At 36.7% G+C, this 15,426-nt stretch overlaps 1 protein-coding gene across 1 annotated transcript in view; it reads right to left on the bottom strand.

The window, feature by feature from the left end:
• Sh3bgrl1 (SH3 domain binding glutamate rich protein like 1) overlaps window positions 1-15,426 on the bottom strand; it is a 100,930-nt gene that overhangs the window by 4,100 nt on the left and 81,404 nt on the right. Inside the window, exons 2-3 of the mRNA NM_001173339.1 lie at window positions 12,331-12,516; window positions 4,191-4,271 (exon numbers count right to left, since the gene is read on the bottom strand). Coding sequence (NP_001166810.1) covers window positions 4,191-4,271; window positions 12,331-12,516 — 267 coding nt within the window. The remainder of the gene's footprint in view (window positions 1-4,190; window positions 4,272-12,330; window positions 12,517-15,426) is intronic.

Here is a 15,426-nt window from a genome sequence, read left to right as displayed (position 1 = left end):
ATGCTCCCTCCCCCCCCCACACACACACAGATGTCGTGCACATACACTGAATAACAAAAAAAATTAAAAGAAAGTAAACAAGATCCATAAAATATATTCATTTAAGTAGCAAAAGTTGTCCTCTGGCCTCCATATATACACATGCATGCCCAAGTACATGCACATTATGCACATAAATGCAATGATAATAAAAGACTTAATTTTTAAATTCATAAGAACTTCAACCTGTCCCTGCACAGGTTTTGAGTTAATTAATTCAGGATTCAGATCTCAGCTGTGCCACTCAATCATGTATTCTTGGACAAAGTAAATTAAGTCTTTGTTTCTGCTGTAGAATTCCATTGCAGATACTTAGCTCATGAAGAGCATGGAAGGATAAAAGGATGAGAGAGGGTGTATGCAGAATGTGCAGCTCAGGGAGTGACCCTGTTACAGGCACCAACTCTTTCTGATTTTCCTCCTCTCTTGTTTTTGGCTGAAACTAAGTTCAGAGTTAGGTGACTTAATCTTGGTTATTAATCTCTTGGATAGGTTGTTTTCAATGAAAATAGGATTATTTCACATACCACAGCTAAAGCAGTTTCCATGACCACTTTCCACACATAATGATTCAAGCAAGATTGCTGAAAACATCTTTCTAACCATAACTCTTTAAAGGGTACTCAAAGTGGCTTTTCTAGCCAAATCATTTTCTCCCTAAAGACAAATGCCACTGGATTTATATTTTCGTCAAAGTAGAAAGTACTTTATCATTTCCTATCTTAAAAGCATCACTTTCCCTACAGAGTAAGAACTTCCAGTGCTAAGAAGTACTTTCTGAATTGATAGAAGAAATGAGTACTATCCTTTTAAGTATGCTGGGCACACAAGGGGTTAATAGAACATATTTGTCCTCCACAAGAATGTACTTTATGAAATATTTGCAGGGCAGATCTTTTAGGTAGTAATCTTTCTAGTACATTAGTTTTCAATAATCTTAAAGGGTATGCTCTATTAGTGATTTGAACATTAAGGAACAAGAGAAGGTCATTCCTATTGGCTACTATTCCTTCCAGGCTTCTTTTTTGCCCCATGCATGGGTTCTAAATATAAATAGAGAATTATCCAGTAAATATAAATCTATAACTCATTTTTATATTCACAAGCTACACGGTTCTCTTTTATCAATAACCATAGATATCCTAATTAGACTAGATTTTTTTATATAGTTTAACTTAGAAAGTAAGCACAGTTTGCAAATACCAAAAAATAACTAATAACAATGCATTATTACAGTAGACTATAATAAAATGCATGTGAATTTGATTTTCCCTTGCTCTCTTTTGCCTACTGCGCAGGTGATCCATACGAACTGGCTAAGTTTGGCAAGGTAGCACAGGGTGGACTGGGACGAGGAACAATTTCATCAGACTACCCAGACTGACAAAAATATATAAATCATTTGTTCTAGAATTCTCAATTAATGTTCCTAGGCCAGAGTTGACAAAACTATGGGAAGTGAGATTGTATAAAGGAAGCCATGTTATAATTTTTCAAATGTCAACATGAGCTTACTGAATGGAGTAATATTTTGGTAGGCTCTATTGTTGGGATATTTGTTTCTAACATTATAGACAATAGACATATGCATAAAATATATATTTAAATTATATATGACTTTCATATTTTATCTATAAAGTTCAATATTGAATTAATTTAATTGACACTCTTGAAATATTTAATATTTCTCCAAAGGTTTGAGATTATGGATTATAATCTGAATCATGCTTTTATCCGAGTACCTTGTTAATTGTCAATGCTTATAATGTGACTTGCTCCTTTGACTTCTAACTCCATCATTCGCTTTCTTTAAACTATTTCACATCAGGTCATCTTGATTGTTTTTGTGGACTCTAAAGCATTCGAAAGTAGAAGTCTTACTATAGCATGTCCTTCTTCTAATGCTCGCACTGTACACACCTACCAAATTTTGTTAAGACAATTTTTCTTTGCAGTGTGACAGACCCTGCAATGGTCCCATCATAGGGGAAGGAAGTCAAGCTGCACTGATAAGTTCAGGGCAGACTAAAAGGAGTTCCTGACTCATGGTAAGGGAAAAGGGAGAAGAAGGGAAGGAATGGAAAATATATAGAGGAAACTAAATTAAACCATATCTTAAACTACTAAAATAATCATCCCATGAGCCGAGTATGGTGGTGCACACCTTTAATCCATTTAATCCCTTGGAAGGCAGAGGATAGAGGATTGATAAGAATTTGAGGCACTGATCTACATAGTGAGACACACAGTTTGACAGTGATCAAACAAATAAACCAAGAAACAAAAATCACACCATTGCTCTCCCAGATTTTTCCATGGTGACTTTTGGGTGCCTAATGGAAAAAGGTGAAGCTACCTGATACAGTAGTCATAACCTGGCCCCAAAGCACCTAGCTAATCTTAAACCTAACACAGAACCCTTTGTTTAATATCCTCAATTCTAAAGTCACACCACCGTATTCGGGTCCCTCAACATGAGATCAGCATATATGCGCTTATGTAGTGCTTTTCTTGGCTGTCCTATCAAAAATGACTTAGTATCATTTCAATATTTTGAAATTTCCAACAGATCAAATAACACCCTTCTACTCAAAACTTCTCCAATCTCTTCAATAAGAATGATTATTGCCTTCAATTCCTATGTACTTTATTCATGACATGACAGTCTTACAAAATGGACCATAGTATGTCTTCAATGATTACTACTTATATACATAATTGTCTTCTACACATATACACTCACTAGGTTATAAACAGAATGTAAGGATTATTTCATATGTTATGCTTGCTCTACCATTGATTTCAGTGCTTGATAAAGATAAATATTTGGTGAATGAATGAATGAAACTTAATTTTAATTGAGGAAGACAAAGTCATTAGCAACAAGAAATAGACCGTCCTCTCTGATCTGCATTAAACTCTCTGGCTTAACTTGGGTTTTACAATTATTTAAACAACAACAGGAAGAAGAAAAAAACGTTCTTCTGGCCCAATTCAGTTTTTATGAATCCTAAAATATAATGTTTATCCATGGGAAAGGAATGTTTGGCAAGGAAGCAGAACTTAGAGTGAAACAAACATATTTGCAAAGCCTGTCTGGTGAAAACATAGATGGTATTGTAGGTTCTGAAGATTGAAGAAGGAACTAGAACTTTAATAAATTGCTGGACATAAAATCTACACTTAAGAATGGAACATAGATTAATGCTAGTGGGGAAACCTATTTGACTAAGTGATCTAGTATGAAAAAGAACAAATGGAAAAGGCAAAGATCTACTGAAAGTCCATAGCTTTGAGGCATCTCACTGGACAAGTAATTTCGTTTTTGCTTTCCTTCTTTTTTTGGGCTCCCTCGGGAACACTGTCACTTGAAATATTAATTTTTCTTGGCAAGGAATAAAATACCAAAGTTAACTAACAATTTAGTGACCAGTTTTGTAACTCAAAGGTTCTTATCATCCTTGAATAGCTAACTCTATCATTTACTCTCACAGAAAGCTAATAGTTGCTGCTAAGGACATGACCATGAACTAAAATGCTCGATGGCCCTGGAGAACTAACTGGGCATGACATCTGGAGGTTTAAAGCTGGCAACCACATCTTTGAGAATGAATAACAATACATCTGCTGCCTCAAGAAACTTGATAGAGAAGTTCACTTCTCTAAGTGTACTTCACTAAGTATACTATGCACATTTGTCTGGCCCATTAGGGGTTAAGTGTATTACTACAAACACTGCTCTAGACGTAACCTGAATGTTCAACATGAATGACATTTATTGATTAAAAACCCAGCAGCATCTGAAGGCTATGGTAGGAGGATTCTGAGTTCAAGGCCTGCTTGAGCCCCACGGGGGACTTAAAGCCAAATTGAGTGACTTAGCAAGACCTGTCTCAAAACAAGACAACCAAAAGGACAAGGACTGGGGTTGGATGGTAGACCAGTTGTCTGGCATGTGCAAAGTTCCAAATGTGATCCTAGATCTGGAAACAAAGTGGGGGCAGGGAAGGTAAAAGAAAAATCAAACAGAATAAATGGTTGCCTTTGGCTAAGTCTGTTCTACACAGCATTAAAAGTTATGTATCATCTTAAAAAAAAAAAACCCAGCAGCAATAAGATGGTCAGCAGTGAAGGATACAGAGGAATCATACCTTTGAACCAGGTGGTGCTGTCAAGCCTAAAAAGGCATAAACTGCATTATTTTCTCGGGCTTCAAAGAAGGCATCATAATCCTTTGTGGAAAGAAGATAAGAAAAATTAGCAGTCTGGAACCCAATAGAGAGAGATGTACTCATAATGACTGGCTGACAGGATTTGGTGTCTCCTTGGTGTCTAAGCTCCATGATGCTAAAATTCTGGAAGGAGTATTAGACAGACAGACAGACAGGCTTCTGAGACTACACATGTATAATGTCAACTTTGGAGGCTGAGGCAGAAGGATCACTAATTCTAGGCCAGCCTCCACTCCACAGGGAAACACTATCTCAAAAACATAAAAAGCCTGTTACGCAGCTCCCCAAGTGAGAAGCCGAAATGGCTGGTGTGCCACTGGAAAATGTTTGCATGGCCAGCATGCAAAACCTCAATGTTGGTTTGTATTCATATTAATTTAAAATAAAGAGAGTGAGATTTTTAAAAAGCATTATAAGACTAAAAATAAATAAATAATAAATTAATTAAACCTTCAAAAATACCAGTAAATGTGTTCTGTAATAGCTTCTAGTTTTGTGTTTCTATGAGATCTCCATGTGTGTATGTGTATCTCTGGAGCTATATATGTTGATTTTGTGCTTTCTCTTTGTATTTTCCTTGTTTTGTCCTTTGATGGTTTGTTTGTTTTTATCATATTGTATTTTACTTTACTGTCTTTTTAAAGTTACTCATATGTTTTCTAAAAATAGAGAGCAAGAAAAGGTATAGATTTGGATGGGTGGGGAAATGGAGAAGGCATGGAAGGAGTTTGGGGAGGGAAATCTGTAATCACACATTTTGGGGGAAAAATCAACAACAAAATAAATTCAAAGAGTAAAGAATGGGGGAAGGGAGAAATGGCATTTGGATACTACTTAATGTATAATAGAAAGTAAGTTTGTCTTTGGGTCAGAAAATGCCAAATGGTTTATTGCACATCACACAGGAGTTACATCTGCTTGCATTTTTCTCCACCACTTAAAGCAAGCATTTCTCAGCAGTAGAATGCTTCTTTCCAGTGGGAGGCTCATTCCTATTCTCCATATTTCTCTTCCCTTACTGAATTTAGTAGTGATTTCTTCAGCCTGAAATAAAACCAATATTAACTACTTAAGGCCAGAACAGTGGAGCTGTACTGTGTTTGCAGAGAGTAAAGTGTTCTTGAACTATGAACAAAGAAAGTTTCAACCCTGAGAATACAAGAGAATCCTGACATGTCTCAATTTGTTTCAACTTTACATTGCTGTCCTCCTAAGCCACTAAGCTTTCACCAAAAGTAACAATTGGATTTGTCTACAATTGAAACTTATAATCAACAGCAAACATAGTTAAATGTCTATTTTCTGTATATGGTCTTGATCAGTATGATTTCTAGATATACACAGGGAGCCTGACATTTTGGTTAATTTGTTAAAGTCAAGATTCTCAAACCTTGCCTAATTCTCTAGAGAAAGTCTCAACAACAGATTGCTAGCACAAGGTTCAAGCACATTTTCTTCTTTGCAGCCCTTAGAGGATCTGAACATGAAAGGCACAGGTGACCCTATCAGTTAAGATCCTACCTTAAGAAATACCAGAACATATAGAGCCTGGCATGGTGCTACATATCTGTAATATGCATTTGTAAAAAAGAGAAAAGAGGATACAAAGTTCAGGGCTATCAGCTACATAGCAACATGTTGGATTTTGTTGTTGTTGTTGTTGTTGTTGTTGTTGTTGTTGTTGTTGTTATTGTTTGGTGTTTCAGTTTCTTTGGCCATCTGGGGCTATGTGAGATTCAGTCTTAAAAACATATGGTCACCCTCTCAGAGACAAAGGGGAGGGAAATTGGGGTAAAGAACTCTTGGAGGGGGACTGGGAAGGGGGTCAATCTTTGGAATGTAAATAAATGAAACACTAAGAACAATAAAATAAAATGAACAAAAAATAATATTCATTCCCTCATAATCCTCATAGTCTAAACTTAAAACATCTTGCTTTATGAAGGACAATGTCAAGAGAATAGAAAGATGAGTTGCAGCATGGAAGAATTGCAAAACGTGCAAGTAGCAAAGAATTCATTTCTAAAATATATGAAAATAATGACATAATAGAAATAAAACAGAAAAATTAAAAGTGAGACTGACTGAAAAGACACTTAAAGATAATAAAGTATGGAAAATAAGCAGATAAATCTGTGTTAATATCATAATTTTGATCATTACATAAAAACATTATAGTGACCAGAAGTTACCAAGACACCGAGCTATTTGGGACTGGTTTAAAAGGCTGACAAGAGGTCTGAGGCGTTGCTTGGGCCTGCAGCCTTTTTCTATCATGTGTATAATACTGGGCAAAATATGCAGCTACATAGGAAAAGGCCAATAGACATAAAACTTCTGACCATATCAGGAGCTGAAGGAAAGGACTGAATAATAGGAACTTGTGTAAAATGACACAATCAATTCAGAAACATTCCAAATTCCTCACAAATTAAAAATACAATCACTGTGTTAAGCAGTAAACACATCCCTGGGATTTACCAGTGAGAAATGAGAATTAGTGTTATACAAAAATCAGAAAACAAATGCAAAGAGCACTTATAATTACAATGGTTCAGATATAGAAAAAATGAAAATATCTACCAATGTATAATGATATACCATCACTCAACTATATGCGGGGGAAATGTATTGATACAGAAAACAACTAGATTTCAAATACATCCAATTCATCAAAGGAAGCCAGCATCAAAAGACTGCATACCATATGAACACATTTATATGACTTTATCAAAAAGAAAAATTTATAGTGATGATGATAGATTAGTGTCGACCAGGGATTAGGAGTAGGCATAACATATAACTATAAAGGAATATCATGAGAGTTTGAAAATGATTCTGCATTTTTATTGTAGCACAAGTTCCAAAAACTAATGCATGTGTTAAAATTCAGAGAAAACCACATGCCAAAAAAGTCACTACCATACACTAAAATTTTAAACATTAAACTTACAAAATGGAATTATATTTTAAAGAAAAATGACAAAAACTAAAATATATAAATTCAAGTTAACCCAACTAAAAATGGACTGACCTATCCAAATAAGACATGCCTCAAATGAATATCTACGAAGGCCAACAGATTTATGAAAAATGTCCATCATAATGAATTATTGAGGAGTTCTAAATTAAAACCACGGGGAGATATCACCTATAACTATGCAAGAATGAGTATTTTCAAAAGGAGAAAAATGTAATGAGTATTGGGAAAGACTTAGAGGAAGTAAAACCTTCTGCACTATTGCATACAAATGTAAATTAGTACGACCATCATGGAAAATGATATATAGAGGTTCCCCAAACCATTAAAAAGAACTACCTTAAGCCAGCCTGGCATATATAGCAAGCTCTGAGATAGCCAGGACTAAATAGAGAGACCCTGTCTTCAGAAGAAGAGGAAGAGAAGGAGGAAGGAGGAGGAGAGGAAGAAGGGGAAGAAGAAAAAGCAGCAGCAGCAACAGCAGCAGCAGCAATAGCAGTAGCATTAGTCCATGATGTAGCAATCTCCTTTTGTGGCACAGTTCGAAAGGAAGTGAGGTTATTATGGGTATAGGTCTTACACCTGTAGTCCCAGCCCTCATGGCGGATACAAGAGAATTGCTTGAGTTTGAGGCCAGACTTGTCTATTAGGAACTCGGAGTCAAAAAAAAAAAAAAAAAAAAAAAAAAAAGCAAAGAAACAAAGAATGAAAAGAAAGAAATTTCTACAATCAGATATTACTGCAGCACAAGTCACGGCAGGCAACAATATATGACAGCAGCCTGTGTCCTGCAACGGAGGAAGGAAGAAAATCCAGATGTGTACACAGTAAAACACTAGGCAGCCTTTAAAATAAAACTGTTATCTGTGACATGGATTAACCCAGAGAATACATTAAGCAAAATTAGCCCTCAGAAATGCAAATGCCTTGTGTGCTCTACTTTTGACTACTGAATTTACATATACATTTAGCATTTTAATGATTATATGAAGTAATAGATGTCATTGTGGAATTTGTCCGTGTTGTATATGAGGTTTTCTGTGTGTGTGCATACACATGTACATATGTTTGTAGAAGTCAGTGGTCATTATCAGATGTCCTCTACCTTATATTTTGGAACAGGGTCTCCCACTGGAGCTGGAACATTACAGACATGCACTGCCTTCTCCAGCTTCTTCACTGGGGAGCTGAAGAGGTGAACTCAGGTTCTCATGTGTCTGTGAGAACTTAATGGAGTCACTTCCTCGCTCTTATATTACGGGATTTTTGATGCTTTGCTTCCCCTCCTCTCTTTCCCAATTTGCTTGCCCCATCTCTCCTCCCACGATTCTATTACCTTCTTTTGCTGTTTTCATTCCCTCCATATTTCCCCTTTAAAATTTCTTTCCCCCTGTCTCGTGGTCTTTTGTCTAGTTTTATGATGTTTCTATGCACACACACACACACACACACACACACACACACACACACACACACACACACAATTAAAGTCCAGGAGCCACAAATAAAAGAAAACATAAGTATGCAACTTTCTTTTCTGTAACATTTTGCTTAAGATAAAAAAAATGTCCAGTCCAAATACAAAGACCCACAACTAGAGAGTGAGAGACTTTGCAACACTCAGTCCTAAATGGAAGATCTCCATCAAATCCTTCTCCTTAGGGCTGAGGGAACGCTGTGTCAGTGAGGATAAAGGCACCAAGGAAACAAGACTTTCTAAACACAGCATGACCTATGCAGGTATTAACTCACAGCTATTGAGACAGCATACACAGAGCCTGAACAGGTCTAAGCCAGATTGGGTCCCAGCATGGAGGGAAGTGAACACATGCCTCCATCCCTAACCCAGAAGATATCACGAATTTACAAAGGCTTACAAAGAAAAACCTAGTTCTCTCCAGTACAGTCGCACTGTATATAAACCACATTTATAGGCAGCTGTCCCAGCAGTAGATGCTCAACAAAAAATGAACTTGGTGGTATTTATAGAAATATTTGTGTATCATACTTTGGACATTTTTTTGAGACAGGGTTTCTCTGTGTAACAGAGCTCTGGCTCTCCTGGTCTTGCTTTGTAGACCAGTCAGGCTGGCCTCAAACTCATAAAATATCCACCTGCTTCTGCCTCCCAAATGCTGGGATTAAAGTTTTGTACTACCAAGCCCAGCCTTTTTGGACATTTGTTTTTCTTTTATCTCACTGGTATTTGGCTTGTATATTGTGGTTTCTGGTTTTGTGTTTTCCTGCTGTGTGTTTCTAGTGTTCTTAGTCTATTCATTTATTTGCTGGTTTGTTTTCTAAAGAGTCAAAGAGAAGGTGAGGGACCTGATAGGTGGGGAAGGGGATGATCTGTGAGGAGTCAGAGAAAAGGAAATTGGGATCAAAATATCTTGTATGAAAAAATTATTTTCAATAGAATTACTAGTTCCATCTAGATTCTTGTTATTTTTCATTTTCTGTTGATATATACTTATTTGTGATCTTACTCACATATGAAATTTGTACACAAATAGCTTATAAAACCTTGGTATCAACATATGTTTCTTACCTCCCAGATAAACTGCTTGAGTTCCTTAGGCAAAAGTAAAACTAGCTGGATTCTGATAGCAATTCTATGCTGAGAGGTTTAAAGACAGATATACACCATGTACACTTAACAAGTGGTGAGGAAGAAAAGTATATAATTCAAAAGAATCCAGTGTACCATGCATTGTAGAACATGCCTATGATCCTAGCACTTGAAGCATAATCAACCTAGGTCAGCCTGGAACATAAGGCCCCTTCTAGGTCACTCTGAACTACAAAGTCAGATCTTGGAGACCCTGTCTCTGAAGAAAAAAACCCACACAAGCCATACAGGAAAGTAGTTTTATTATCAAAAAATTAATAAAAACAAGTTCGATAACTCTTTAGGTTTGTGTGGAAAAAAGCAATTTTTCATTTGTATAAAAATCTGGTAATAAAATACCATGTGATGGATCTAATTGTCTTGGTTCCAGACACAGAAAAAAATATGTGAATCTAAAGAGAAAAAAGTCTTCCTTAATTAAACCAGTTCAATTCAATTATTCTACAAATACTTGTTAAGTAGGTGATTATACAGACTAAATGCTAGTTGTTGTTATTGTTGTTGTTTTTAGTTTGAGAAATGATCTCAATATGTAGTCTAGGGTGGGTTCAAAGTCTGATCTTCCATACTTTTACCTCCCAAATGACTTGGGACTCTAGGCATATATCCCCATGCCTGGCATAAGCAATGTTGTTGATGTTAAATATATAATAGTAAGCAAGGTAGTTTGTATTCTGGACAAATTCTCTTAAAGGAGACAAAAGTAAAGAAAATTAATGCACATCGCTGGAATTCCAATGTCATTAGCCAAGAATGTATAATTCTTTCACAACAACTTCTTATACTTTTATATCTTCCATAGCAGACTTTTACATATATAGATAGAATAGCACTCTCTTTTCCATCTAGTCATAATAAGATCCTGTGCCACAGTCCAGTGGCATTCAGTAGGACATAATTTCCACGGAGAGGAAGCATTTGTCATTGGTCAAAACAGAGAATGCTTTACCACTACATAGATAGAAGCCAAGGATCTTGTGAAAGATCCAGCAATGCACAGGGGAGCTCTACAAACAGAAATTTGCCCTTCTGAGGTATCAGTAGTACCAAAGTTAGGTAATCCTCAGATAAGTAAAAGCAAATTAATGTGGAAAGCTAATTAGTTAATATTCAGAGTAAAAAATTGTCAAGCAGGAGATAGTAAAGAAATCTAGAGATTAGCAATGGTAAAGTGCTGCTAGCAAAACCATGTGGTACTCTGGATTGGCATGAAAGTTACTGTGCTTTACAAATAAAAACAACACAAAACAAAGAAAGGAGGGATAGTTGGGGAGGTACAAGAGATAGGCGCTCATCTTTTTTGTGGAATGACTATAACTTGGATCAAAACATCACATAAAGAAATGCAAACATGTTCTGACTTCTATGCAAAGTAACAGCTTTAAAATGAACAGTCAAAATTACATATTATATTATTTTACTGAGCATTTTTAAAGTGTTTTATTTTTGTTTAAAATATAATTACATTGTTTTCCCCCTTTCTGTGCATCCTCTTGAATTCATGGCCTCTGTTTTAAATTGTGTGTGTGTGTGTGTGTGTGTGTGTGTGTGTGTGTGTGTGTGTGCGTGCGCGCGTGTTTGCATGCCATGGACTAGTGAGCCCTTTACAGTTCCTTCTAGTTGCTAAGATTCAATGATTTGCAAAAAATTAAAAAGAATAGCCTAAGAGCCTTCACCTATTTTAAGATAACATTTACACATTGGTCCTATACTCAATAACTCATAAAATCTGACACAAAACTGAAAACTCAATGATGGGAAATTACATCAATGAATTTTCCCATTTTGGTCATACCTTTCACCAAGGTAGCAATAATTAGCAATAAGATGTTCTCTAAGAAAAGATATCCTCTTTAGTCTTATATAAACCAGTGATATAGAGGTGCCTCTGAAAACATTTGTTCTAAGCCTGGTGTAGAAGAAAGTCTCTGTAATCCCAGCAATCAGAGATTAAGTGAGAAGGATCAGGAGTACAGGTTCATCTCAGCAACACTGGAGTATGAGGCCAGCCCCAGCTGTCTCCAAAATAATAGCTAGACTGAGAAAGGAAAACTCAGAGGGAAGAACAGGACTGCTCATCAAAGAGGAAGTTCCACAGCAGAGGAACTTCTGGTGGCACAACTACATCTGGAAAAAGGCTGTGAGAGGATCTAAATGACAGCAAACAATCAGGCATGGTTATCTGTGTTGATGTGGTTGGAACCAAAATGAAGAAATATAAAGCCAACAGTACATCCAATGTCTGCCCTTATACATTCACATGCTCTGTTTGTTCATTTAAATTTTGATCCTAGAAAGCAAAATACTATGTAGCTACTTAGGGTCCATACAGAGGGCAAAAAACTGTACAGAAGAAATAACTACACATAGGCTTGAAGGTTAAAATGAAAGGTGTAAGTTCATTTAAAACAATCTATTTTAATAAACAAGAAATTAAATTGCTTCCTTACCCCACGGTACTGGCTTTCATTGAAAATCTGAGGTGGCAACGGGTACCCTGTGGGTGGTCGACTGTCTTCAGGTACATTTTCTCTCATCCACTTTCGATTCTCTTCATTAGCTGCAATATCTTTTTCTTCAAATCCTATTTTGTTGGCTTCTAAGAAACAAAGCACATCTTGCTGTTTCTTCTTAATCTAGGAGCAAAGAAAGAGGGGTAGGGACAATACTGTTAAGCAAATGCCATTTATTGTTTTTTATTTTTATTTTTCTTTGTTTGGATTCAATAGGTTTTATTTAGGAATATATGTTTATTCAAATACATATAGGCATTCAATAACAACTGATGGAAAAGAGGCCACGACTTTGAAAGAGAGTGAAGGAGGCTGTACATGGGAGTGTTTGGAGGGAGAACAGGGAATGAAAAAGGTCAAAAGTCACCAAACCAGGACACTTTTGCAGATGCCAAGAAGTACATGCTGACAGGACCCTGAGTGACCTGAAAGGCTCTGCCAGAACTTGACAAATACAGAGGCGGGTGCTCGAAGCAAACCATTGAACTGAGTACGGGGTCCCCAGTGGAGGATTTAGAAAAAGGACTGAAGAAGCTGAAGGGGTTTGCAACCCCATAAGAACAATACCAACCAACCAACCAGACTCCTAGAGCTCCCAGGGACTAAACCACCAATCAAAGAATCCTTATGAAGCAACCCATGGCTCCAGCTGCATATGTGGCAGAGGATGGCATTGCCATGCATCGAGGGGGGAGAGGCCCTTGGTCCAGGGAAGACTTGATGCCCCAGTGTTGGGGAACGCCAGGGCAGGGAGGAGGGAGGAAGTGGGTGGGGAAGCACCCTCATAGAAGCAGGAGCAGAGGGGTGGGATGGGGGCTTGAAGAGGGGATACCTGGAAAGGGGACATCTTTTGAAATGTAAATAAGGAAATTATCCAATAAAGGAAAAAAGAGTATTTTAGAAGGTAAAAACTATAAAGACAAATGACAAAGCTTTCTTTAAACTGAGGAGCTCTTTACTAGGTTAAAATAATTTACCATTCAATTCTAGTGATAGAGATTAAAATTAGAGCTTCTAGAAAAAAAGGTTTTTATTTTTCTTTTAATTTTTTTCTTTTCTTTTATTGGATATTCTCTTTATATACATTTCAAATGCTATCCCCTTTTCTGGTTTCCCCTCCAGAAACCCCCTATCCCATCCTCCCTCCCCCTGCTTCTATGAAGCTGCTCTCTCACCCACCCACCCACTCACTCCCTCCCCTAAACCCTGGCATTCCCCTACACTGGGGAAATCAAGCCTTCACAGGACCAAGGGCCTCTCCTCCCACTGATGCCCGCCCCCCACAAGGCCATCCTCTGCTACAAATGTGGCTTTGAGCCATATGTACTCTTTGGTTGGTGGTTTAGTCCCTGGGAGCTGCAGTGTGACTGTCTGGTTGGTTGTATTGTTGTTCTTTCTATGGGTCTGCAAACCCCTTCAGCTCCTTCAGTCTTTTTTCTGACTCCTCCATTGGGTACCCTGTTCTCAGTCCAGTGGTTGCCTGCAAGCATTTGCCTCTGTATTTGTCAGGTTTTTATTTTTCAAATCCAACAAAGTCAGTGCTTATGAACCAGCAAACATGAATTTAGACATAATCAAATCTGCAGTGCAGAAGATATGTTTCCCCTTACTACTGTCTTGTTGATGATGTCTCACAAGTAAAAAGCCTGAAGGTCCTTTTTATCTCATTCTTCTTTTTGCACTAAAGGTTCCATATCTAATGATGCTGATATAATTCTAGCCCATGCATATTATGAACTGTACAACATACGGTTAATTCAAGCATCTTAATCGGAAGCAATATCTCCTTTTTATCCTGATACCTTTTTTATGGATCAGACCAAATTCTATAACGTAATAGAGCTAAGCCTGTCTGTATACTGTTTGTAATATAACCTGTATTATTCATTAGCTCATGATATGAATAATTAGGATACCTTTCACACATAGGTGCTACCTCATTAGATTATTAGTACATTACATACTTTTCTCCTTACACATCAAGGTCAGAGTGCTTTGAAAATAATAAAATTAGTACTGCCTAGGGTTCTTCTATGAAATGCATTTATTCGAGAACCTAAATTTACCTATCTGTGTTCATATAATTACGCTTAAAGCCTCTTCATAACATTTCTGAACTGTACAGAAAATATGTAAGAAAAAAGCATTTTAATGGAATCAGACCAAAGGACACATATGACAGAAACATTTAAAACAAAAAAAGTAAAATATATTATAAAGAAGGAGTGCACACAATGGCAATCTCAAAAATGTGAAAAATGGAACTCACTGGCAGGACACTTTAAATTCATATGTTCCTCCTCTACCACTGTTTGCATACACAGTAATTAGGGTGATATTTTTATCCTAATTACTTCTGTTATGGCTACATAATTTACTTTAAATAATATAACTCACAACTCCAGTAAAAACTGAAATTCCTGATACCTATTTGGATTAAATACTAAAAGTCTTTTCAAAAAGATCAATTATAATCCAATAAAATGCACCACAACATTAATTTTTCTAATAGTACTATTTCTTCATTGCTGTATGCGATTAAACTTTCATTTCTAAATAGAAAATTTGGAAAACATCACTGAGCATCAGTATGCTTTCAGGAAGCTAGAATTTTAACAATAAGAATTACACACAGTCCTAAAGGATTATCACCATCGTGTTTGTGTAGAAAAAGATCAGAGGTTGTCTAAAATAAATAGCCCTTTGAGGCCTCTGCTTTCTTATTGGATGTTTCAGGCTAAGTCAATACAGTGTGCCCTTGCCTAGTATCAGTATGTACAATCAGATAACATTACTAGTAACTTCGTCTGTTATGTCAAGGGTTGAGTTCCTTTTTTAAAAGGGAGATTGACAAGGTTTCTTCTTTAGAAGTTTATGATGTAAAAGAACAAAGCTTCATCCCAGTGGTACAATAGGGACAACAACCCACCCACACAACTTTTAACCCCAAATTTATTCTGTCTACAAGAAATGTAGGGATGTGGGATAGAGACCCATTCCATGGACAACCACAATTTTCTGACACTATTAATG

This window comes from Rattus norvegicus, chromosome X (genome assembly GCF_036323735.1).
Source record: "Rattus norvegicus strain BN/NHsdMcwi chromosome X, GRCr8, whole genome shotgun sequence".
NCBI lineage: Eukaryota > Metazoa > Chordata > Mammalia > Rodentia > Muridae > Rattus > Rattus norvegicus.
This window is presented reverse-complemented; position numbering and strand designations above follow the sequence as displayed.